At 43.1% G+C, this 25,475-nt stretch overlaps 2 protein-coding genes across 5 annotated transcripts; one reads left to right on the top strand and one right to left on the bottom strand.

The window, feature by feature from the left end:
* On the top strand, positions 1 to 8,448 carry desmb (desmin b). The gene is made up of 9 exons (XM_069720375.1): positions 1 to 591; positions 1,923 to 1,983; positions 2,457 to 2,552; positions 3,831 to 3,992; positions 4,210 to 4,335; positions 4,519 to 4,739; positions 5,230 to 5,273; positions 5,698 to 5,786; positions 7,276 to 8,448. Exons 1-9 carry the CDS (start codon positions 23 to 25, stop codon positions 7,315 to 7,317), a joined length of 1,410 nt encoding a protein of 469 aa, XP_069576476.1. The 5' UTR covers positions 1 to 22; the 3' UTR covers positions 7,318 to 8,448.
* Positions 8,274 to 25,424, bottom strand: tmem198ab (transmembrane protein 198ab). Of its 4 annotated transcripts, none has more exons than XM_069720377.1 (6): positions 25,341 to 25,424; positions 24,975 to 25,185; positions 11,688 to 11,969; positions 10,968 to 11,549; positions 10,555 to 10,754; positions 8,274 to 10,424 (listed from the first exon to the last, which is right to left on the bottom strand). In XM_069720377.1, the coding sequence occupies exons 3-6, from the start codon at positions 11,842 to 11,844 to the stop codon at positions 10,272 to 10,274; spliced, it is 1,092 nt and encodes a 363-aa protein (XP_069576478.1). In that variant the 5' UTR covers positions 11,845 to 11,969; positions 24,975 to 25,185; positions 25,341 to 25,424; the 3' UTR covers positions 8,274 to 10,271. The 4 variants fall into 4 exon arrangements, with proteins under 4 accessions (XP_069576478.1, XP_069576479.1, XP_069576477.1 ...); XM_069720378.1 differs by lacking the exon at positions 25,341 to 25,424 and adding an exon at positions 18,862 to 18,934 and having other exon boundaries at positions 24,975 to 25,316; XM_069720376.1 differs by lacking the exon at positions 25,341 to 25,424 and having other exon boundaries at positions 24,975 to 25,316.
* Between the last annotated feature and the right edge of the window lie 51 nt (positions 25,425 to 25,475).

The following is a 25,475-nucleotide window of genomic DNA, read 5'->3' as shown; positions in this document are numbered from 1 at the left end:
CAGGCTCTCCGTATCCTCCAACATGACCTCCTACAGCTCCTCTGCCCAAAACGCCTCCTCCTACCGCCGCACCTTCGGTCATGGCGCCTACGCCTCGCCCTCCCTCAACCGCTCCCTGCTGGGCCACGGCGGCGGCGGTAACGTCTCCTCCAGGGTCTACGAGGTGACCCGCAGCAGCTCCACACCAGCCTACCGCATCTCCTCCAGCTCCTACGGCAGGCCGCTGGCGACCTCCCGGACCTCCATTGGGCGCTCCTACGGTGGCATGGGTGAGACGCTGGACTTTAGCCTGGCGGACGCCCTCAACCAGGAGTTCCTGACCACGCGGACCAACGAGAAGGTCGAGCTGCAGCACCTGAACGACCGCTTCGCCAGCTACATCGAGAAGGTCCGCTTCTTGGAGCAGCAGAACCAGGTGCTGGCGGTGGAGGTGGAGCGCCTGCGAGGCCGCGAGCCGACACGCATCGCCGACCTGTACGAGGAGGAGATGAGCGAGCTGAGGAGGCAGGTGGAGATCCTGACCAATCAGAGGTCGCGCATAGAGATGGAGCGGGACAACTTGGTTGAGGACGTCGACAAGCTTAAACTCAGGTGGGAGGGGCAAGAAGGGGTGTGTGTGTTTCTTTAAGATGAGGTATATATGTGAGGTAAATGTGTGTTTACTTGTATTAGTCATGTTGTTGGGACATAGAACGTAATACAACAATGAAAATATGGAAATTGATTAAATATATATGATGAAGAATAAAAGGGTTGTGCATGCATATCGGTGTGTCTGTGTGTGAGTAAGGACAAGAAAGAGAAAATGTGTGTGTGCAAAAATGGCAGGGAGGCAAAAAGATGCAGAAAAAATCAATCAAATTAGAAAATGCCGACTTTGGCAGGCAGCTGGACAACTGAAATGAAAAAAAAAAAAAGAGTGAAACACAGAAAGCACGAATAAGTTTAGAACTATGTCTATGACGCCGTGCTGATTCACAGCGACCACATGAAGGGGAGGAGCGTGTGGATGGAGGTGGATGAATGGAGGTGGATGAATGGAGGGATGATACACAGGCTCATGTCTGTTCGATTTAACCAGCCGTGTGGGAGGAGGGAGGTGTTATCTGCTGTTTGTTGTAGCTACAGGAAGTATTTTTAAACCCTGATAGACAGCTTGCTTTTAAAGGCCCACGCAAGTGTTTTTGCATGTCTTTGGCTTTACACTTCAAACTGAAACAGGCACATGACAAGCTTTACTTTTCAAATTAACAGTGTCTTTTCCCTGCTAAAGTCCTGAGCAAGACACTGGATCCCAAAGTCCTTGATTAATCCAACTCTAAACGCAGGAATGTGACCCAAAGTCTTGATAATCTCTGGGTCAGAGAGTCTCCTGCAGCCGGGTCTCTGTTTTCTGATTAAAAATATTCTCAATAGGACCGTAAAAATGATGGATGACTACTGTGTGTGTTTTACTGCTTGTAGTTCTCATCACATAAACCACACTCTTCTATAAAAGGAGAGGAAAGAGTGAACACATATCTGAACCATCTCTGGTGATCTGTCCTTTCTCTGTCTGCAGTTTACATTTGAAGTGCCAGTTTCATAAAGATTCAGAGAGAAGACAGAGCTTCTGCCGTTCAAATTAAACATAAGGGAAGGTCCTTTACAGGGAATTAGAGAGTTCGCACTGAAAATGAAATAAAAATGGAGCTTTTGAGATTTTATTTCCTCTTGTTGCGGCAGAGATTTGGTCCGCAGGTTGTTTTATTCACGCTCTGCTTTATCTCTCTTCTTAAGCTCAGCACATTTCCATCTAAAGATGCTTTTCTGGCTTATTGTGTAAAAAGAGGATGTGCTCACTGCCAATAGGAGTTTCTTTTGCCCCGCTGATAATCAGGGAAATAATCTAAACTAATGTTCTGTGTCTCGCCGTCCTCCAGACTCCAGGAGGAGATTATTCAGAGAGAGGAAGCAGAGAGCACCCTGGCTGCTTTCAGAGCGGTAGGTACTGCATTCATACCGGCTTTACACGTTTTACTTTTCATCTGCAGAACTTGCTCGGCCATGAAAAACATAAATGAGCTGATACACACATTAATATAGGATGTGTTTTTAAAGTTTAAAATAACTAGGATGTGTATGGATTCAATTTTATTTAAACTTTTATTTTTAAAAAAACTTTACAGCAAGATAAAACGTTTTTTAAACTGAAAGTACAAAGTGTGATAATATGCTTTTATACATTTTCAATTTATGTGAAGCTCCAGGCTGGAGTCTAAGCGTTAATACTAGTTTTAGATCATTTTTTTGCAGATGCTGTTAGTTTTAAGTAAACAAAGTCATTTCTACTTATTGCTAACGGAACATTTTGTATTGTTTGTTGGAGAGTTTTTGCAGTCGCCTGAGTCCCGGTCCTGTTTCTGTTGATATGAAAGAAACTGTAGCAGAATATATGACTTACTGGACTGTTACAGGATGTGGACGCTGCCACTCTGGCCCGTCTGGACCTGGAGAGACGCATCGAGACGCTGCAGGAGGAGATCGCCTTCCTGAAGAAGATCCATGAAGAGGTTCCCTCCTCTTCCTCATCCTCCTCCTCCTCTTTGCTCACTTCTCACTGCTCTGTTATCAGGCTAAAAAAAACGGCATCAATATTAATTTTACTGCCACTGCATCTATCATCTCCCTCATACAAACTCAGCTTCATTTTTTTCTTTAGCACATCAGGACTACAGGTGGAAACAAAAAAGAACAGATATTACGGTTTATTTTGTCATTTTGGGGCAGAAACAATCGAAATGATGCAATTTATTAAATTATTTGACAGCAAAATTACAAAGTTCTAGAAGCACATTTAGGTAATTTGAAGGAAAACATCACAGAGCAGCTTAAAAAGCAAAAGATGAAGGATAAATCTCAGACTGAATTTTGATCCTGGGCTGGAGTGCTGCAGTGTTTGTATTCTGTCTGACGGTGGCCTGCCTGTCTCTTCACGTCTGTTGTTACTGTTGTGTGTGTATGAGATGACAGATGACAGGATTGGTAAAATGTACAGTTTCACTCACTAACACACACAAAGCTCGTCTGCAGCAGGCCTGGCCAGTGTTGCAGCGGAGCTCAGAAATCTCCCACAGCAGATGTACGGCTAAAATTACACGATGTACTGGCAGTCGCTGAACGGCAGAGGCGTGTGTGTTGGTGTGTGTGCGCTTGCAGCCTGGAGACTCATGGGATTTGACTACAGGGGACTCCTGCATGATGCCAAAACCAAGTGGTTGCCACAGCTTCAGCAATGTGATCTCTAGTGTTTTGTAGATTAGATATCAGGTGGTCACAGAACAACAGTCACCACTGCTGAGTGGCGAAGCTGATGTTGAACTGACTCATGATGTTGGAGTTCTTTGAAGTCAGACAAGACAAGTTTAAATCCGGCTAAATCAAAATGTAGGTGGCCAAATCTATCAACAATTTGAGCTGCAATTCTTCAGGATTGCAGATTTAATCAGAAAACATACACTGACCGTGAGATGCAACACACTTGCAACTCACTAATAAGCATTTATTTACAGAATTTTCTCGTTATGTTGATGGAAACATAATCCAGTCACAATTATTAAGGTGATACAAGATGGCTTTTGATGCTTTATTAATGGGTGCACTGTTTGTCTGATCCCAGCTGGATATGTGCACACACACTGACACAAAACTAATCCCTTTAATCTCTTCTGTGCTCTTCAAACAAATGCAGATACACATAAATCCCAAAAAAATCTACCACCGCTCAGCTCTGACCTCCATCTAACCTCATCTCGCTCCTCGTCCTCCTCCTCCTCCTCCTCCTCCTGCAGGAGATCCGCGAGCTGCAGACCCAGATGCAGGAGACTCAGGTCCAGATCCAGATGGATATGTCCAAGCCGGACCTGACGGCAGCCCTGCGAGACATCAGAGCTCAGTATGAAGGCATTGCCGCCAAGAACATCGCAGAGGCGGAAGACTGGTACAAATCCAAGGTGAGACAGAGAGAGCGAAGTTGATTAAATAACGTGTCAACGTGTACATAAATTGGAGTGACTTTGCTTATCATGTGTAGTCTCTCTCCCAGTTTGGGTATCTGGCTCCTCTGTGGATTGGTGGGTGAATTACCTTATAATTTGTCTGTGATTATTGATAGTTATAATAGTAGTGGTGCTCATAGAAATATCTGACCTTTGACCTTTGCCCCTGCAGGTGTCTGACCTGAACCAGGCGGTGAGTAAGAACAACGAGTCCCTGAAGCAGGCCCGCCAGGAGACCATGGAGTTCAGACACCAGATCCAGTCCTACACCTGCGAAATCGACTCGCTTAAAGGCAACGTATGTAACACACACACACACACACACACACACACACACACACACACACACACACACACACACACACACACACACACACACACACACACACACACACACACACACACACTTATTAGTCTTTACTTTAAACTCTACTCTGTCTTCTCCCAGCTCACTTTCATGTAGTCTGTTTGACATTTCCAGAATGAGTCCCTGATGAGGCAGATGCGGGACATGGAGGACCGTCACGGTCGCGAGGCCGGTGGCTTCCAGGACACCATCACCCGGCTGGAGACGGAGATCGCCAACATGAAGGACGAGATGGCGCGCCACCTCCGCGAATACCAGGACCTGCTCAACGTCAAGATGGCTCTTGACATGGAGATCGCCACCTACAGGAAGCTGCTGGAAGGCGAGGAGAGCAGGTGATGTTGGGAACTAAGACATTCAGGGATTTCTGAAATATATCGGAAGATAGTCTTTTTCTCATGGCTGATGTTTACTGGTGCAAATATCTGACAAATGTTATCTAATTATGGAGACCCAAAAATATACATAGTAAATCTGGCTTTAGGGGTTTCTAATAGTAATCATGAAACCTTTCAAAAAGTTCATTATCTTTGAACCATATGTGCCTTATTTTCTGTTTGTATACAATTTTAAATTTTATTAAAATGAACTAATAACAAATGAATGGATAAGAAATAGACGATTTTCAACTATTAACTTGATTAATAATGACTGAGTAAAAATAGCCACACAGACACTTTATAATTATTAGATTTGATTAACACGTTTTAAAGCACAGAAATGAATAAAATGATATAAAAATATTTCATCTAAATTAAGGTAAATTAATTACAGAATTAGTCCTCAATATGCCGTGTTTGAACACTTCACTTCCTGTCCTTGCAGGATTGCCTTGCCTGTGCAGAGCTACTCGACCCTGAGTTTCCGAGGTGCGAACACACCTGCTGTTACCTGAACACACCACTGGAGGACACATTTTTCAACCACTACTCAGGCCTGAGTTTGTGCAAACCCACAATTAAGTCCACAATACAGATGTTACACCTGTTTTATGTTTAAATTGAAAAGGCAAACAACATATTATTTGATATTTAAATTAATCTATGCAACAAGTGGTCTCATAATCTGCTCATTATTCATATTAAAACAGGAAACATTACCACAATATTCTGGATACTGCCCCATATATTCTGGGAGGATTTTAATATCTGTAACTTTAATCGTAGTAGATGCAACTTGTGTCTACTTTTTTTGACCTGAATGTGCAGAATATGGTCTTTAAAAAGAATAAGACGCTGTATGTAATAGTAGGACGTGCTGACTGATGATGTTAATCTGGCTGTGTTGGATCAGAGACCAGCCCTGAACACCAGCAGCGCCCCTCTGAGATGCACTCAAAGAAAACTGTCCTCATCAAGACGATCGAGACCCGCGATGGAGAGGTAATACATTTTATACTGCAGGGAACTGGCATGAATTAAAAGACAGATATTGTACACTGCTTTATTTAAAGAGAATGTTTTTCATGATCTCCTAAACTGAAGTGACTCTAAAGACAAATAATCTAGTTCCAAATATAATGAACTTAAATTTTTTACACAATATTTTGAATAGTTTTTGAAGTGTGATAGTTATATATATATATAAAAAAAAACTTACATAACATTTTACCCACTTTCTTTTGCCACATTGATTTGTTTAATCTCCATTGTGTCTGAATCTAAGCTAATGGTCGACATGGATCAGTATTCAGACTGGGTCAGTGCTCACTCAGTTAATTAAAGTTAAATAATCAAACACACAGCAGCTCTTCTTTATCTGCTGTCCTGATAAAAGCAACCATTATTTAAACTGAAGGTAGATCATACTTTACATTTCTGGTGATTTATGAGCTAATTTAGCACTAATGACCTCTGACCACAGTAATCGACATTCCAATTTGTGTCCTCACACAACATTGTGATATCTTTTCATCAGAAGGCATTCGTGATCTTCCATGTAAACACACCGACACATGCAGCGACAAGTTCAGCCAAAGAGTGGCAGCCAAACCCAATGAGTGGAAACACGCTACACCCACAGCTTTCTGGGAAAACATAGCTCCATCCAAGCATGCTGGGACAAGAAGAAGTTACTGGGCTGTTTTTTTATTTTTTTAAAACAGCATTGTTTTGCTTTGTCTAAAATCTGAACATGCAGTCAGACTGATGTTCCTATCTGGTTTTCAGTCTTGTTTTCTCAAAACATGATAAAATTCTTCCAACACAGTGACGTTATTTCAACCATATTCCAACAGATGTCAGTTCAACATTTTGTAGGTATGTCAGTATGTTGAGACAAGAAAGAACAAGGCAAGGCTGTCTGCAGCTAAGAATGAAATAAGATGATTGATATCCCAAAGAAATGCATTTAGGTCGCAGTGAAGATAAATTCAAAAACACTTGTACATCCAAGTTTAATGCTACATACATTAATTCACACAATAACATACATACATGTCATTATTTGCTGTGTTTGCAGTAAATATTTGTAAATGATTATACATATTTTACCTTTTAACAGCTGTTGGTTAACTTCACAAACAGGAGCTCTTTTACCTGCATCTATAATAGTTTTCATTATTTCCAGCTGTGAGCACAGAAGCTTCTTACTTCACCTGTACAGTGTGAACACACCAGAGACTCGGGTTTTAAATGTCTTGACCAACAGTCCAATATCCAAAGATTGTCAGTTCACCAGCTTGTGCAACAAAGAAAAAAATCTATATATTTTGTGTTGATTGAGTACTTAACTAATCAATGAATCACTGATGCTCTAAATGGTCGTATTGAATTGCGACTCAGCAATCACTTCCGCAAGTGGAACAGACATTTTTTCAGACGTTAATTGTGTCTTTTAATTCCTCCTGACCTTTGTGTTTTCGGCCTCCAGGTCGTCAGTGAGTCGACGCAGCACCAGCATGACATCATGTAACCAAAAGAAGAAGAAGAGAAGAAGAAACACAAAAACACACCTGTCTCTCGGAGTTGGACAGATGAAGGCGATTATGAAACAAAAAAAGACGTGCAAATAAACTTAAGCAAAAAGATGTTACACTCTTCATTTTGACCTGCGCTGTTTGTGTTTAGGGTTAGAGTGGATGCAAAGTACATGTATGTAGCTGCAGATGGTCAAACTTCTCTGCAAAAATCAGAATCATTCCAGCGTACATACTTGTTGTTGGAGAAGTTATAAAACATAATTTTTAAACAGTTCTCAATAGAAATCAACCCATGCAAAAAAAACATTGTTTAAACGTGCACCACCAATTAGCAGTTCCCAACACTGACTGCAGAAGTTTTGCATCTCGAAAGTTTAAGGCTTTTCAGACGACCTCAAACAAGATAGTCTGGTGCTGCAAACAGTTCCTGCTCTGCATTTTAAATCGTGCATTTTAAATAATACGTGACAGAAAATGCATCCCTTCTCATCCTCTGATCAGTTTTTACCACAGGAAATGTGCAGATATATTTAAATCCACAATGAAAGTCTGGTTTCTTACGCGCACATCAGCCTTCGTCGTGTTCCTCAAGGTCAGCGTCACGGTTTTGTCCCATGAGGAATATTACGACGGGGAGGTGAACTGCATAAGTGTGTGTTTGTGCTTGTCAACAAAGGGGCAAGGAAAGGACAGATCAGAGAGGATATGGATGAGGAGATTAACGGTGTCTGGAGGTGAAGCGAAAGATAGGAGGGGAGATGTATGAGGTTGAAAATATTAAGAACGAAGCAGCGAGAGAGATGGGAGGGGCCTGTTAGCAGGAGAGAAAACACCTTGTGACTTTCAAATATCATTGGCTAATAAAAGTCAAGTGGATTTTATGCTTCATGCGTTTCAGCTGATTGATATCTGCATGTCCTTGCTTTAAAAGACGACTCGCACACATTGATTGTATACAGGCCCATAGGAACACATGCTTTAATAATTATAGTCATAAATCAGTTTTAAAAAAGCATGGAGTTACTGGCCTACAGTGATGACATTGCACTCTCCTTTACAGAAATAAATAACTTAGCAAATAAATACATCCCACTGGAAAAGAACACGTCTCAATAAAATGAGAGTCCTAAGAAAAGAAAAAGAAAGAAACGGTTTAAATGAAATGATCAAAAGGTAAAAATAACATAAAAGTTAGTAAGTGCTGTGTTGTATGTACAAATTTCACATCGATGCACATGGAGGAGTGGAGGGTGTTTGGTGCCACGCAGGGCGGATCGGGGACACGTCGGAGGGGTGACATCATGCACTTCAGCTTGTCACGGACAAATAAAGACGTTCCCCCCTCCCCACACATTTGTTTGCTTTTCCTTTAAAAAGGTCAAGACAATAACAAAGTATTCACATTTTCACTGTTGACAAAAATGCTATGTTGTCCCAAAGAAAGAAAATCAATGCACATGATGGAAGGAGTTCTAAGTACAAGTTGCTATGGCCACTAGTCCACTTTTTTCATTCAGACTTATGAGCCTTATTTACACCGGCGCCTCGGCATCTATTAAAGGTGTTTTCAAGGTAACACATTCTAAATGACACAAATCAAATGTTTTTTAGCTTTGTACCTTCGATTGCTTTTAAAAACTGGCCCAATTTTTGGGGGAAGTTTGCAGCACAAAACAGGAAACAGCAAATAGAAATACTTCTGGTCTGCAGTGTCAAATGTCTCTGAGAGAGCAAACAGTTTGCGCTGCAGTGTAAGTGTAATGCAGACATCCAGGGTGTAAAATTATTGGATTGTGTTTTCCTTGCCTTGAAAAGCCTAAAAATATTTTTCCATCCGTGCTGAGTGGGATCTCAGCTGAGGTGCCAGTGTAAATTTGGCTTTCTTGCTGTCAGTTAAAAGCAAATCCTCCTCACATATCCAGGCATCTGTGAAGACAACAAGCCAACTCGTCTCCCAAAACCTTTAACCCTGCTTGTTGTAGCTCCGTAGCTACACCCCCCTGAAAAATCCTCACATTTAATGCAAACAAGCCACTGGTGGGAAATCTGCCAGAAACCCCCCTCCTGTTGCTGAACTGTACAGTCCAAGGAGGGGCAAGGCACCCGTTTAAACAGATTCCCTGGCCTTCAGAGAGCAGTTTGACGTTTGAAGTAGTATATCGTTCAGCACCAAGGGTGACAAAGGATTTCCCCTTTTTAAAAACGACATTGATGATGTCTTTCCTCATTTCAAAGAGGATGTGTGTCGTCCAGATAGCACAGAAAGCAAATAAAGGATCCTGGTTTGCAGGCCCTCACTTCCCTTTATAGATGATCTTTGTTGGGATTCTAAGAGGCCTACAGCCTGAGGAAGTAGTTGCTTCTGCAGCATCAGTTGAAAAACGACAACAGCGGTAGAAACAGCACGCTGAACGAGGGCAAAGTTGTATTTTGATTTTGTGTACGATGCCTGTGTTAGAACCTGAGGCGGGTTTGCACTGAAACTGTGATCCCTGATCTGTTTTGACTTGAGATGGTGACGTACAGGTTGGGGTGGGTCCAGCAGGCTGTTTCTGGTCTCCATTTTGACCCCTAAGATTTTAGCTGCGGTGTGTTTTTGTGTGAAGTGCATGCATGCATTTGTGCATTTGAATCTACTGAAAGACAGTGAAAAGAGGTCAGCCGAGACTCTGCACCACACTGATGGCTCCAGCAGGCAGTAATGAGGAGAGCTGAGGTTTGCGATCCAAAAGTGATTCAGTAAAGGGTTTGCATTTTAGGTAAATCCAGCCCTAAATATTATTTTCAACCTCTTAGGTGTGTGGCTCAACCGAGAATCTTTGCATTTCAACCCAGTGGTGGTTTGTTCTAGCACAGGTGTGATCTCCCCCGGATGGGGTGGTGATCGTAGAGTCATATGGCTCCCTGGTTAAGTGGTTTGTTTAGGCCTCTAGGAGGTGGGGAGGGGTCAGACCCGGAGCGAAGGTCCTGCTGCTCCAGCGAGGGGCGCCGTGGAGCCACAGTCATAGCCCATGTCCACAACGGCGTGAGGGCCACCGACCAGCCGGCCCGGGAAGGGCTGCGCCTGCACCTGCCGGTCTCGGAAACTCTGGATGTAGCTCTGGAAAAAAGAATTTGGTTTAAAAAGGCAGAAATGCACAAATAAAGTAACAGCAACAGAAATTTTACATGAATTTAAATACAGTGGGAGTGGAGACAATAAAACAGAAATTGCCTGTGAGGCTCCTCACCGGCGAGAGGACGTCTGTGTCGTAGCGGCGGATGGGGTTGGGTTTGCGGCGGTAGGCGGGCTCTGTGTGCAGCTGCTTGGCCTGGTGGTTGTGGGAGGTGGAGCCTTGCTGCTGCTTCTTCTTCTTCTTGTTGCGGTAGCGGTCGTCCCGCTGACGAATCCTCATCACCTGCATCCTCCTCTGCTGCCGGCTGATGATGACTGCAGAGGAGAGACGGGGAGATTCTTTAACAAAGCTCAAGGTGGAACCAGCGGCTTTATAAGTATTGTGATTTGAACACTATTGAACACATCCAGGATGCTCTGCTCACATACTGGAGCTATTTGATTTTGAATCAGTGATCTGAAGCAAACTGGAAATACTTGTAGTGTATAGTGCACCACTGGAAAACATCACAGCCAGTTATACCTCACCCTTGGTATGGGAGTATCCCTCAGCAGTCACCTTCCACTGGACCATGACACCCAGCAGGGTGAGGGCAGGCCACACTCCGAGCACCACCCACGTCAACCAGCACACAGGCTTGGCAGATTCTGCTTTAATCCGCTCGTACATGTACAACACCAGGGCAAAGAGCTCCACGAAGTAGTCCAACGCCACCGTGATGACCGCTGCACCGAACACCGCTGTGGAAAGCGTGGTAAAGAGACGCTGCCACTGCAGAGTGAGCACGGCAAACAGCATGCCCAGGCCAAGCAGCACGCCCAGGGGCACCCAGACGGAGCGCGGCGGGCTGTCGGAAAGCTCCTCCATGCCCACCAGGGTGGCCACGGCCACCAGCAGGCCCAGCAGCAGGCCCACCATGAAGAGGCCCACGCTGCGAACCAGCATGGTGACCAGGCCGCAGAGCGTCCCGATGCCCAGGCCGATGCCCACTGAGGCCTCCACGCTCAGCTGGGTGTCCAGCACGCGCTCCTTGTAGCAGAGCATGAAGATAACGACGGAGCCAAACATCAGGCCCGTCAGGAACATCACCGCTTTGAAGCAGCGATACCCTGAAAGAAGGGGAGGAAACACGTCGTATTTGAAAGGCCTGCAACTCAACCAGAAAATCAATCAGACAGAACAGAAAATGACTGCTGCATGGCTGTCTGAGGGGTCAAACTACCAAAAGAGTCACATTATCCACTCACCAAAGAAGCAGTAAATGATGCCGAAGAGACAGCACATTGAGCAGACCACAGACGGAACCACCTTGTAACGGCCGCCGTAGTCCTCGCAGCCGTCCAGCCGCTCGGTGCTCAGCTCCTGGTCAGGCTGGACCAGCAGCGTCTCCAGAGTGGTCGTCATGGCGAATAGGGGACGAGAAGGAAGAAGAAAGGAGGTGGAGAGGAGAGATGGAGGAGAAGCGGTGATCAGGTGGGAGGCGAGGGGCAAGGGAGGTTATGGAGCACGGCCCTGGCACATGGTTTTACCTGCAGGAGACAAGAGGAGAGGAGGAAAAAGGTTTTATCAAGCAACAAAATAAAGAGTTGGAGGAGGAAAAATGGTACAAAGGGAAAATCAAGATCACTGTTTTTGTGTGATGATGTAAGAAAACAGTCAGACAAAAATCTGACCCTCATCAAGACAGTAAGGATGACTTTTATCCTTAAAATATGAATGAAAAAAGGTCACTGCACCAAACAAGCATTTGTTATTTTCATTCTACATTAACACGTTAGAATAAAGGGCTATAAGAATATGCAATAAAATAAGACATATGAGAGGCCTGTGTGATTTAAATAAAATGGGTTAAACCATGGAAAGCCACCTGCATGATCCAAAGGATCAGCATCCAAAGCAACCCTGTTACCCCGTTAATAAAGTGGCTTTCAAATCTGCAGCAGTGATGAAACAGATTTTGTTTTGTGTGCACACATACACAGAAACACAGTTTGGCGGAAACGGAGGATAATAATAGCTCAGATAACAGCGGGCGTTTGAGCTGGGTGGACGAGGGCAATCAAAGCCTCTCGCTCTCCCCGTGTTTGATCATGAGGCATTTAAGGGGAACAAGAACCGGTGTCCTCGGGGCCGATCCAGCACAAAGCCAACACATCTTTCTAATGGCTCTTTTCCCAGTTAGTCAATCTCCCATCACTCATCCTGTTGTCAAGACCCAAATCCCTCTTTGAGGTTTATCCAGTCTAGAATATAAGATGCATTTCTAAAAGATGTCCTTCAGCAGGGTTCAAATGTGTTTTTTCCAGATAAAAAGTCTTCATGGCATTTTATTGTTCAAGGATTGCATTAATGGGCACCATGTTTATATTTCCTTCCCTGCAAGTCTCATCATTTTAGATTTTATCAGGCTGACTCAGATCTGTCCGTATGACCGACTTCTTTTGTTTTGCCTCCTTCCCTGCAGCTTTTTACTAACCTACCAGCTTAAGTGAGCACATACTGTGAGGAAGTGTGTGTCGTTAGGTATCTAGCCATTCATGCAGCTGAGCTCCCAGCTGTCACTGTTATGGAGCTCTTTTCTTACTGTCTGATGTGTCTTTACTTCAACTTTATGTTGTCCCATTTTTGTTTTATTAAAGCACTTTATGTACCTACCTATCTTTTCTAATCTAAGCTGAGGCCATGATGAGTGTTGGAGTATCTGTCCTTCCAAAACATCCTCAACTCTCATTGAAAAAGCTTTTTTTTTTTTTCCGTACACATCCCTCCCTTCTGTTAGTTTCCTTTCCTACAACCTCACCTGTACTCCAGCAGAAGCCTTTGATAAATAAATTTGCCTTGATGTTGGTTTTTTCTCCGTGTTCTTCAGCACCTGCCTGTGCACACCTGTCAGCAACCTGCAGCCGCACGGTGATTCTCGACTTCCTGCTAAATCTCACCTCGTCTTTCACCTCATTTCCAGCTGTCTTCATTTTTCAAATCTGTCTTTGTCCTCGCCGTCTTCCTCTACATCCCGTTTCACCTTTCATTGGTCAGTTTTATTAATTCTGCAATCTTTAGGTTTAAAAAGTGCAGATGAAGTAAAATAAAACTAGTGAGAGAAGTAGAACTCTCTCTTTTCTTTCCTCTTTCACCTCCTTCCCACGCCTCCTCTCTCCTCCCCCTCCAGCTCTTTTCGTTCTCACCATCTCCGGGTGAGTTCAGTTCAACTGCGGAGGGTTTCTGGGTCAGAGGTGCTTATGCAACTCCTGTCTGGGGAACTTACTGTGATATTCATGAGCTCCCCTGTTCCTCCCTGCCTCCTCTCCTTTTCTCTTTCCTCCTTTGTTGCCTTTTTGGTCACACCTTCCTTTCTCGTCCTTGTTGCTCACGTGACATGGATCAGTCTTTCCAATCCATCTCCCTTTTTCCTCCTCTCCACTTTCGTCACTTGGCCTTTAGTTAATTACCTCAGGACGTGCTTAGCTGGAGGTCAGAGGAACAGTTATTAACTAACATGTTCCATGTAATCAGTTCTCAAACAAACATAAAGAGGACATTAAGTGACTTTATTTATCATTTGACCATTAAAGGATGCAGATTCATTCATTTCCACTAACCCATCTATCGTTGCAACTCTAAACGATCAGACAATATATGACGTGAAAAACGAAGACATGGTGACGATGCCAAGAACCTGAAAAAGGTCATTATTAGCCCTATCAATGCTGCACTAAATTCCTTTTCTGTTGGTTATTTTGCCTCGGCAGCAAAGCTAGCTGCTGTCACAGAGAGCAGAGCAGGTGAACATGAATGTGTCGTCCATCTCCCTTTCCTGCAGGGAAGGTGGTTTAAAAAAGGCTGGACAGACGCAGCTGTGAGCCAGTGTCGACCCAACATCCCCTGACCCTGCTGGACGAGATGAGACAAAGCCCACCAACTCTCTGAGCACATATTAAACCACACTGCCTCATGACAGCATTAAAATGTGTATTAGCATCTGTTTTCTGGCAAAATAATAATGTTTGCTTTGAGTTTAATGGAAAATACAAGGAGGACAATAAATGACAGCCTTGATGTTAACTGGACGTAAACAGCAGTATGTTCGAGACCAAGAAGCACTTACATCTAAATAGAGTCATAATGTAAAACAGTCAAAAGGAAGAGGCTGATCTATAAATGAGCACTAAAGGCCAAAACTGACTTCAGACACTCACACACACACACACACACACACACACACACACACACACACACACACACACACACACACACACACACACAACTCACGGACACGTTCTTTCTTTTTATCCTCCTTTTCATCCAAACATGTCGTATTAATAATCATTTTTGGAGGAGGATTAGCAGGTCTCTACCAAGTGACCCAGCAGCGTGCGTGTGTGTGTGTGTGTGTGTGTGTGTGTGTGTGTGTGTGTGTGTGTGTGTGTGTGTGTGTGTGTGTGTGTGTGTGTGTGTGTGTGTGTGTAGCAGCATTAAGCCATTTTGTACTGCAGATAAAAAATTTTGCAGAGGCTCATCCTCTGGAAAACAAAATTTCTCAAAAAGACTGAGGAGTTTCTTCTTCTGCTGCAGGAATTTGCAACAAAAACAAAAACATCGTTCTCCTCCTCCCTGCCCAGCTTCCTGTCTGTTGCCATGACAACGATTGGATGCTGACAGACAGCCAGCATTCGATCCTGGTCCGGAGCCTGACCAATGGCAGAGCAGCTTAAACTCCCATAGCAACAACACGAGAGCCAATCAATGGCTTTGTCTGTTCGCTCTGAACGCATTGGAGTGTGTGTGCCCAAGTTGCTCATCTTGTGGAGACAAATCTATCTACACAGTCACATTGTGGGGACTCGAGTTCAATCTGGGGATAAAAAATAGGTTCCCATAATGTCAATAATTTGATTTTAAGGAGGCGATTTGGGTTAGAGTCCAGGAAATGAATGCAAGTCAATGTAATGAGCTCTGAAGTGATGGAAACGCAAAAGCCATCATCATCATCATCAAGACACTTTTACTCAACAATTGATGCACATAATTAAAAGTCTAATAGTTTAAAAAAAAAATAATAAAATAAACAACCACTTTTACACTCAAAAGATTAATAAAGAGGTGTAAAAGTGAATCAAACTGCCATTCTGTCAGTTAAAAAAGCCACAATGCTGAACTCATGGAACAAAGCAATCAACCTCAGGTCTAAACAAACAAACAAACAAACAAACAAAGAGTTTCCCAGGGTTCAAAGGGTTTGTGGATCAGTCAACAAGTGCCAGACACACTGACACAGATGTGCAGCCTGTTCCGCTGCTGACATCATCAGTCTGAACTCGGTGACAGCGACTGAAAACAAAACCTGTTCATGAATAAAGGAAACGACGTCTATTAATACAGACTGGCTCCGAACCACATGCTGCATGCATTCGTACTGCAGCTCAGCTACTTCTGAAGAGTTCTGCTTCTGGGTCATCAGTTGTCTGCAAGAATAATGTGTCCAAACTGCTGCTGTTCAACACTTTAGACAACTCATTTCTAATTGTGTAAAGTTCACATTCAATTAACTGATAGATTTGTAGATACTGGTGTCATTTCATGTCAGTACATCATCGCTGTTGGAGGAAAGTTTTTATTTGTTTGCAGGAAGCTAAAGATTCAATCAGTGAACAGTGATGAAATCATTCAAATACTAAAGATCATCATTGTAAAAAGGATGAAGCGCATTGTGTGACAGCTGCTGACTCTTGATATTCAAGCAGAGGGTTAACCCCCCCCCCCCCACAGTGTTGTGTATGGGAACAGGCAGCGTCCTACCTAAAGCAGTTAACTCCTCACACGGACACATCCTGGCTGCTGTTCAATGACGACTCCTCGGTGCTCCACAGCTGTCACATGACTCAATTAAGTAGGATTACCGCCTCTGGTTGTCTGCCTCCGCCAACCACTCAATGGTCTGTCCAGACTCACATCATATATGTAGTTAAGACTACGAAGAATTTATTAATAAATTAAAACATAAAGTCTGAGGTGAATCGAACGCAGCGCGTCCTAACATCTTGGACTCGGTTGTTTGACTCGGCTCCATATGGTGACCCTTGACGCAGAGCTGGATTCATCAACCTCAGGTGGACTTAGACTCCACTAGGTTCATGCCACGTGTCTGTACTAAAATGTACTTTCTGCCTGGGTGAAAATAATTTGTGTTTTCATGGCATGAAACAAGCAGAAGAAGGAGACATGATTCATTTTGCATTCATGCATCAAAATGAGCTCAGTCCCAGGCAGAGAAAATGTTTCATCTGATTACTTCATCAAATGTATTCAAAAAGAAAAAAAGAGAAGAATCAAACATCATTTTAATTTGATTCTGATGTAATTTACTTTCTTTGTCACCCCGAAGGTTTCTGAACATCAAGTTCTGTTTCTGTGTCTTGATCAGTGTACTGACACGTTAAGTGTTTCCTTCTGTGCAGATGTACTCAACAGATTTTCTGCTGGGTGCAAATATAGATGTGTAGGTTTTATAACCCTGTGACTCATAAAATCTGTACACGATGCATCTATTTAAAAAAAAAAAAAAGTTTCTGTTCTGTTCATAATGCTGTGAATACAAAAAGATGTTTTCTTTGAGCTACAACTTGATTTGAATTGAATAAAAGTATGTGCAATGTTTTGCTGGTTTCATTGTTTCTAGTAAAACACGTCATACGTGTGTATTTGTGTGTGCATTGACTGACACGCTCCGCTTTGTTAATCCCCTCAGGCGAGGCCTCCTGTTCAGGGGGGTCAGACGGTTCGACGTGGGGAGATGCTCTTGGACTGAACTCGTCTGTCGAACGGCTTCAGCCAACGACTCCAATGGCCTCATCATCCAGTGTCTGACCAGACATATGTTTATTATGTTGAGCCTGCTCGTATTAATCTGGTGTATTAAAGCGCTGGCCTGTTTGCATGAAGGGTTGTCAGAAAAACTGGACCCGATTTGTATTCTTGTACTTCAAACCAAAGTTTGAGCAGTTTCCAAAGCAGTTTCAGTTCGAGTCAGGTAATTCCTAAAAAGCCTTTTTCTTTTTCATGGGATTTTTTTTCTTTTTGTAATCAACATGACTTGGTTGGTGGTTCGTGTCACAGAATGACTCTGTTGACTCGCAGATTAAAGTAACACACTCAAACTCAGCTTCCATTATGATTTATAAAATTGTCCAAAAGACCAGCTGCAAAATACAAACTCTCTCAACTGTCCACGTGTCACGCAACAGATTCCACCAACATGGAAACGACAACAAACAAGGTGGCCGCGTGTCACAGCCGTGAATGACGCCAAAGCCTCGATGATGGTGAGACGGCACCGAGAGTTCCTGGACCTGCTGCTGCGTGAAGCTCCAGCTGGGACAAAAATATGTCAATCCGACTTCCCGTCTGAGGGAGGGAGGCTTGAAACAAACACTGAAACTGAACTGAGCCTTATTCATAGAATAATGTAGAAGAATGAAACAGACATGGACAGGCCCGTGAACAAAAAAAGCTCTTAAACCTCACCGGTAAAAACTCACAAGAGCAGAGGTGGAGGAAGAGACACTGAATAGAAAAAAGTACAATGAAGGAGAAGGGAAAACGAGGACAAAAAGAAAAGCACCAGTGGCCTTCCCACCACGTTGTGTTGCGCAACAGCATCATAATGCATTACTCACTGCACTTCAGCTCCTTTCCAAATCACTTTGCATTGGCAACTTGTCCCAAGATTCAAAGCAGGAAAAAACAGGCAGGCACAAAGCGCCACGTGTTCAAAAGCGCCTCTGAACAGGTGCAACATGGGGAAAAAGCATGCAGGTGCACCAGTGAAATTAAACTGCTGAGATTCATAAAAATCAGAAGGAAAAATGAGGCCCACACTTTCATCTGCAAGGTTGAGATATGTTTTTATAAAGATAGAGTTTTTTCACCATTACTTTCTCAATTAATAAATTTGAGCATAAGCTGTCGATCACAATTACAGATATGTGTTTCAGATAATATTTGATTTGATTTACTAACAGTAATCAAGTCCGTTAGCACTTTATTAATCTGACATGGGGAAAAAAAAACGTATTCATGTCATGAGCATTAAAGCTTGGATAATTATGTGGCAAAAATGCAGTATGCAGAAATCAGAATTTATATTTATCAATGTAAATGTAGTTAAACTAATTAGTTATACTTCACACCAAACAAAACTCTGTAATTTTATAATTAAACTCACTACATTCAAAATAATCAAGTTGATCAAGACGCTTATCAGGATATCAACCAAATAACAATTATGATGAGTTCCCGACTGACAAAAACTGTATTAATCTAAAAGATGTAAAATCACAAGAAATGAGGACATCGTCACAAACCAAGTCCACTAAAGCTGATTACTGATACTATTGAATTATTTCCGAGCCCTTCGTCACTGACCTGAGAAATGTGCCCATCTGACTGAGACTGCAACATGCTCTCATCCAACACCTCTCGTCCCGCTTCACGGATTCTGAATGAGAAAAGGAGCACATGATGCAGACAGACCTCTCTCTGTCTCGGTGTTATATACGAGCCGCCCAAGGTAACAGGCTGGTGGCTGAGCTGCCAAAAACAGGCCTGTTCATGACGAGCTGAGAGCGAGCTGCCAGCGTCCCACCGCTCACAGCGGAGGGCCGATGTGTCACCGGTTTACAAGTCAGCTTCCGGGACAGACACAGAGATAGAGAGAGGTTGTTGTCGTCAATCGTCCTGCCGATAACATAATCAATACCGGGGTTGCTGTAGAAACGGGACCGAGTGCAGGGGAGGATGTGACCGGCGTCACGGCATCACAAGAGACAGGTCAGACAGAAAAGGATGAGACGTCTCCAAGAGCAGCAACGAGATGAAGACATGACGGAGGAATTCTGCTTTCCAGGGACTGGACTTCCCAGGAGGAAGGTGGGAAATATGTCTCTGATTATTAATGTGGGAAAATGATGTTCAAACCTATCAATATAGTATAAGACTGCTTATGTGGACTGATTTTTGTAAAGTTTTCTTGTCCACTCTTAGAATGGACAATATGAACACCAAAACAATATTCTGTCTGCTGCACAATGAAGAAGATTTAAAGCTGAAACGAAGCTGGAGCCAGCAGCTAGTGAGCTGGGCTTACATAAAGACTGGAAATAGGAGGGGAATGGTTAGCCCGAGTTTGTCCAGCTTCCAAAATTTGGCTCCCAGAAAACTCCAAAGCCCTCAAAAAAACACATTATATTATTTTATCTTAATCTATGCGAGGGTGTATTTACTGATTTAATAATGAAGTAATGCTGTATTTTTAGGTTGCTGTAATTAAGTGTTCCTTGAGTTAGATATTCTTGAAATTATGACATTTTGGAGCTTGAAAATATAAAAATTCTCTACTCTGATATATCTATAAATATAAATAAACAAGACAATATGTTTTCATGTTTGTGTTTCTGCTATAAGATGAGTGTTGTGCAAATGTTTTAGGCACAAAAAGTAAAGTGAGGCTTTCAAAAATAAAATCTGAATGATAGTCAGGCTGAACATGAAACTGAATCCAAGAGAAGAAAGCTCTCCATAAAACTGAAACTTCACGGGAAGAATGACACAGGACTTCTTTACAGAACAAGAGCAGCATTACGTGACTCACTCAGATGAACATTATTTTCAGTCTCTCACCCACAAACACCAGCACGACTCTGTGAGGATCAGGCACGACCGCCGGCAACGGGAGGCCGAGGCGTTCTCACACCTCCTCAAACACTCGCTGAGCAGGTTACATAAGGCTGAGAGTGAATGGGCTGCTCCACTTAGAAAATCACGTGTGGATGCTGTCATTTCCTCTGATTAGGCAGAATGTGGAGAATCTGCTGATGGGGAATCAGTGAGGAAGGAGGAGGCAGGGGAGGAAGACACTGAGGTCTTTGTGTTTGACTGTTTGTAGCCCGACAGCCTGCTGAGGGGTAACACATGGCTGGACTCACTGGTTTAGTCTGTAAAATGTCAAAAAACAATGAAAAAGTCAAAGGTTCGAAGAGCTCAAAGTGACGTCATCAAACTGGGCCAAAATCCATCCAAGATATTAAAATACCAGTGACAGAACAGAGAAATGAGACAAGTACTCAGGTTTGAGAAGCTTCTCCATGAAGAGATTAACTGACAACATCTTTCTTACACAAAATACATAAAAAAAAAACAGGATCAACCGGCCATGAATCTGAGGGTCAACCTTTGCTTTTTGGGTGATGAACAACATTCAGACTCTCAGTCACGTCAGTCCGTTACACCTGGAGGAAACCAAAACTGCCAAATGTGTGGGAACAACAACTAATCCAGCATTATAACCTCCAAACCATCAATAACCAGCAGGACTCCATCTTTACACGAGCTGCTGCAATAATCAGTCTGAATGTGCATTATTTTACTCACGTGTGTCAGAAACAAACCACACGCTGATTTCCAGCTCTTAAAAACAGCGTCTCCATCAACCTTGATTACACTCTTGTGTAGAAAACCCCATGATGCTCTGAGCTCACGCTTACACGCCAGCTCCAACAACCCTGTGATCACGGCACGTCGACGGGAGGGTCGATAGGGTTTCAAACGAGGGGAGCTGTGGCCATCAATTACCATCAAACAAATGATTTTCAGCTTCACATCAGTGAGCACAGAGCTGCACAATACGTTCATGAGCCTGCTCAGGATGACAAACTTTAAAAAAAAAACATCTACAAACAAGTCCTGCTTTTATTTCCACCTTCAGCTGAAGAGGCTGAGTGAGGAGATGTAAAGAGGGAAGAGTTGGAGCGGAGACTTGACAGGAATGAAGCTTCTGTCCAACACTGATGAGAAGGACAAATCGTGAGTTGAAACACAATCAGGCCTTCACAGGTATTGATCCCCGACAGCCGAGGAAGGTGTGTTGCACCACCTGAATTCCCTTGACTGTACGGACGATGCAGACGCATGTTGAAATTATATGTCAGTAAATCTATCGGTTAATCTCGTAAACAAAAACTGTCAAACATATTGTGGCTCCAGCTTCTCTAATCTGATCATTTGTGAGGGAAAAAGAAGGATTTCAGTGATGTGCTGCTGGAGTGTAAGGCGATTTCAGGAGAGAATAATTCAGAGTCAATGACTTCAGATGAAACCTGAAGCAGGACGGAGCTACAGTTTTCCAGACTTTTCCCGAGGTGCCGAGTCTGCCTCTCTGCACCTGTCAGCTTCAACAACAAGCTCTAATACTCCGAACAAACATCTGGTCTTCAGCAGCCTGCAGGTTTTAGCTCACCGTTTGAGTCGGCATACTAATTAGCTTAAGTCGATGCACCCATCATTCCTGCTGGACCCTGAAACGCCCCGGAGGAAACGCTGACATCAACACGATGCTTCCTGCAGCTTCTCAGTCAAGAGGACAACCAGGTAAACATCTTTATAAATGCTACAGAATGACACATTGAAAAAACATGCAGACAACACATGTGCACGAGTTAGGAAAAATAATGTGTGAGAAAACACAACCACATAGAGAAGCACAGAGACGACAGGAGACACTGACAAGTGATGAGGCAAGCTTTTCATGGTCTTATCCACCATGAAGTCACTGGAGTCCAGTGATGTTGGAAAAATGAGTCAAAATGTGTGTTTTTGTGAAAAGATTCAGATCATATGATTCAGCTGACAGATTTCTGCTGCTAAGCCTGCAGTGTTTTTGGTTTTCTATGAACCAAAAGTAAGTGCTGATGTTTTCTTAGTTTGCCCTCTGAGCTCTCAGAGCCACTGGAAAAACGATGATTCAATAAAAAAGCACTATCTGGATGTGGACCTGCACAGCAGCTGGTGACTGGATGCTCCAGACACAGAACAAACGGAGCTTCCTCCCCATCAGACAGATAGGAGGGGGTGAGAAGGGGGAGAAGGGGGAGACATGGCGATGGAGGATGCGAGCAGCACCATGCCGGAGATGTTGACCCACTAGCGGATCCGAAGTGACGTGTTGTGGCATTTTCATTCCCCTGGCGGGCTGCAGAGCTCGAGCCGTACCGCCTGACTGCACCGATAAGACGGCAGCCTGACACACAGTGAATACACAAAGAGCCGGTCAAGGTCTGCAGGCAAGCCGCTCTGAGTGTCTCACATTGTCTCGCTGTTCTATAACTTCAGTCTTCAAAATTTCAAAACGCATCACAAGTTATTTTTGTGATGAAATGCTTTCCTTTAACCTTCCTCTTCTGCTTCCGCTTTACTTAGCAATGACCTACATTTCCCAGAATGCCTTTCAGTGACCTCCAGGACACATGGTGGTACTGAGGGTTCAGCTGTGTGAACTGTGACTTTTTCAGTCAGGTTAAAAAAAAAGAGAGAGAAGAATGGACCGAAAAGGTTTTCTTGTCACAATCAGTGAATGAATTCTGGAGTTCTAACCACAAACACATTTTGTGATGTCGCAGTGACCTTTGGATTTTACAATCATTTCATCTTGAAGTCAAAGTGAGCATTTGTACCACATTTGGAAAGACTCCCCAAAGGTGCAGAAGAATAAAGAAAACAAAGTCCCTTTTACTTCTTCTGAAAACATCAGACACACTGAAAAGTCTCGTACAGTCTGTCAATGAGCTGCTCAACGCCACTCTTCTTGTGAAAGTGTTAAAAACAACCCACTTAAAGGCACCACAATAACAATTTCTGATATCCAGAGCTTCTGACTATATCTAAATGTTATATAATAACAATGCTAAAGCGATGGAAAGAGTGTTTGGACCATTATCTGCTTTTTAAAACATTTAGTACACTTTCCGCAGCAGAACAAATACAATACTAATCTGGATTTTACTATTTCCATATAACAACAATAGATTGTCAAAATAAATTTAAAAAAAATGTATGCAATGGACTGTGCTCCACCGTTGTGCATAAACAAGAAGAATCTGCACGTCTAAAACAAGTCTAGATCATCTCAACATTTAAGACCATCTATGATTAAAGAAAGACATGTGAGGGCCTTAAATCTAATTGAAAATACTCTTCACAAAGCATTCATATAAACATGTGGCACTCAATAATCAGCATACTGTACACTAATGCTGAGATCTGCATTCCCACTGCAACAATGCTTGTTTTCAGCAGTTCAACTGCCCTCTCCTAATCCTGCATTAGTCTTTTGTGCATGTGTATGTGTTTAGATGTTCTGTCACATTTGGTCCAGAGTATCACACGAGAGGAGACACAGCGGCAAACTAAAACCCTCCAACTACACAGCTGCAATAAATGCTTCCAACATTGAAATGGCAAAATTAACCCAGAAACTGATCTTATTGTGCAGGAAGGACCTCTGAGTGTCTCCACCCCCGAGAGCTTCTCACACATCTCTTTGAACCAAAAATAGAAGCACATTAAAAGCCTCCAACTTTCACCCAGAGCCTTTTCAAGTTATCTTAACTCGAGTTCAACTCTGAACAGATCTCATTCATATCAGTCAATAGTTCAACTATCTACTAATTCCTTTAAGAAACAGTCTATTGTTTTTTTTTCCTTCCATTTTTTAGACCACATGTGGTCATTAAATGTTTAAAAATGTCCAGAAGGCACCATCAGTTTCCTGTTTTTAGAGCAGCCATCACGATTGATTTTATCGCAACTATTTTGATGATTGAATAAACATTTGAATAATTTTGTTTAAACAAAACTGGCAACTATATTTTCTGCTCCCAGTTTCTCAAAAGTATATTTACTGCTTTTCTGTCTTTTTTTTTTTTTTTATAATAATAAACGGAGTATTTGGGGATTTTGGACAGTTGGTTAGACAAAAAAGGTTTTTAAAAAATTATTTTCATAATAGAGTAATCTGATGATTATCTTCTTGATTAATCGACTGTCTGTAACAGTTTGCCAAAACCCAAACCAGTGTCATCAAACTGCATGTTGTGTGACACCAAAAGTCCTACATATGAAAAATACTTCATTTTATGTCATATAAGCCTGAAATTTTTTTTTAAAACAATCAACAGATCAGGTCACAGTAATTTTTTAAAAATATGACAAAAATGATGAATCATCTTTTTAATCTTTTTTTCGTTACCAGATAATTCCCAGATTTCAACCATAAAACCACCTAAAATTGAGAATAAATCTATTAAACTTACACTGAGCTTGAAACGAGTCCTGAGTTAGTTCCAGATACCTTCAGGGACACCTGGGAAAGCTCAAACTCCACCACTGGTCCAGATATAGTCTCAGCTCCCTGTGTTAAACACACCATCTATCCACTCATCTGCTATAATGGGAAACAATTGACTGTGAAAGACTGATCGACCCCGATGCGGCCATCCGGGTCAGACATCACCGAACCACAGCCTCCATCACACGAAGCCAGCTGACCTCAATTAAAGCGCAAACAATCCGGACTTCGACTCCATACTCTTGTGTTAAAGAGGCCTGCGCTCTTCTCCGTCAAATTCCTCCACATCCACCGATTCCATGACGTTTGACAGCAGGTGTTTGAGACAAAAGAGACGCATGTCAAATCGGCCACTCACCATCATCCCCGACAGGTTGACGCGCCTCGTCCGCGTTCACATGACTGCAAAAGGAGCTTCCTGAGCCCGAAACACCGACCATTTCCACCGCTTTCACCCCGACCTGTGAGTATTCCCGTCGGAGTGGAGCTTCCTCTGCCCGGCAGCCGGCAGGGCGGTGAATCCCAGACCTGACTAGTCATCCATGGAGGAAAATGACTCAGAAACCAGGCTGAAAAGGAAAGATACCCGGGGTTACATGCTGGATATAAAGCAGACCTATGTATTCAAATGTAAAAAACCGCGATTGGACCATCCAGGCTGAGGTGTGGATGGATGGATGGATGGATGGATGGATGGATGGAGGAGACGCAGCTTCTCACTAACGCGGTGCGTCGGGTGAAGAAGGTGGCCTCCGCTGCAAAAAATGACGAGTTGAGACTTGCCAAAGGCTGCATCGCGTTACTGATCATGTTCAAGGGAAATTAAAAGTCAGGAAATCCAGCAGCGGCTCCTACAGGC

The sequence above is a fragment of the Brachyistius frenatus genome, unplaced genomic scaffold (assembly GCF_029030835.1).
Source record: "Brachyistius frenatus isolate BFR_SWC_R1_liver_20210118 unplaced genomic scaffold, ASM2903083v1 Contig_238, whole genome shotgun sequence".
In the NCBI taxonomy this organism is placed as follows: Eukaryota; Metazoa; Chordata; class Actinopteri; family Embiotocidae; genus Brachyistius; species Brachyistius frenatus.
This window is presented reverse-complemented; position numbering and strand designations above follow the sequence as displayed.

What these genes read in the sequence shown, in the direction of transcription:
- desmb (XM_069720375.1), top strand. Translation starts at nt 23, where the DNA reads ATGACCTCCTACAGCTCCTCTGCCCAAAACGCCTCCTCCTACCGCCGC. An exon ending in AAGACTGGTACAAATCCAAG is followed by an intron (nt 3,993 to 4,209) that starts GTGAGACAGAGA and finishes TTGCCCCTGCAG; the next exon opens with GTGTCTGACCTGAACCAGGC. An exon ending in TCGACTCGCTTAAAGGCAAC is followed by an intron (nt 4,336 to 4,518) that starts GTATGTAACACA and finishes TGACATTTCCAG; the next exon opens with AATGAGTCCCTGATGAGGCA.
- tmem198ab (XM_069720377.1), bottom strand. Translation starts at nt 11,844, where the DNA reads ATGACGACCACTCTGGAGACGCTGCTGGTCCAGCCTGACCAGGAGCTG. An exon ending in GGGATACTCCCATACCAAGG is followed by an intron (nt 10,755 to 10,967) that starts GTGAGGTATAAC and finishes TCTCCTCTGCAG; the next exon opens with TCATCATCAGCCGGCAGCAG. An exon ending in ACACAGACGTCCTCTCGCCG is followed by an intron (nt 10,425 to 10,554) that starts GTGAGGAGCCTC and finishes TCTTTTTTCCAG; the next exon opens with AGCTACATCCAGAGTTTCCG.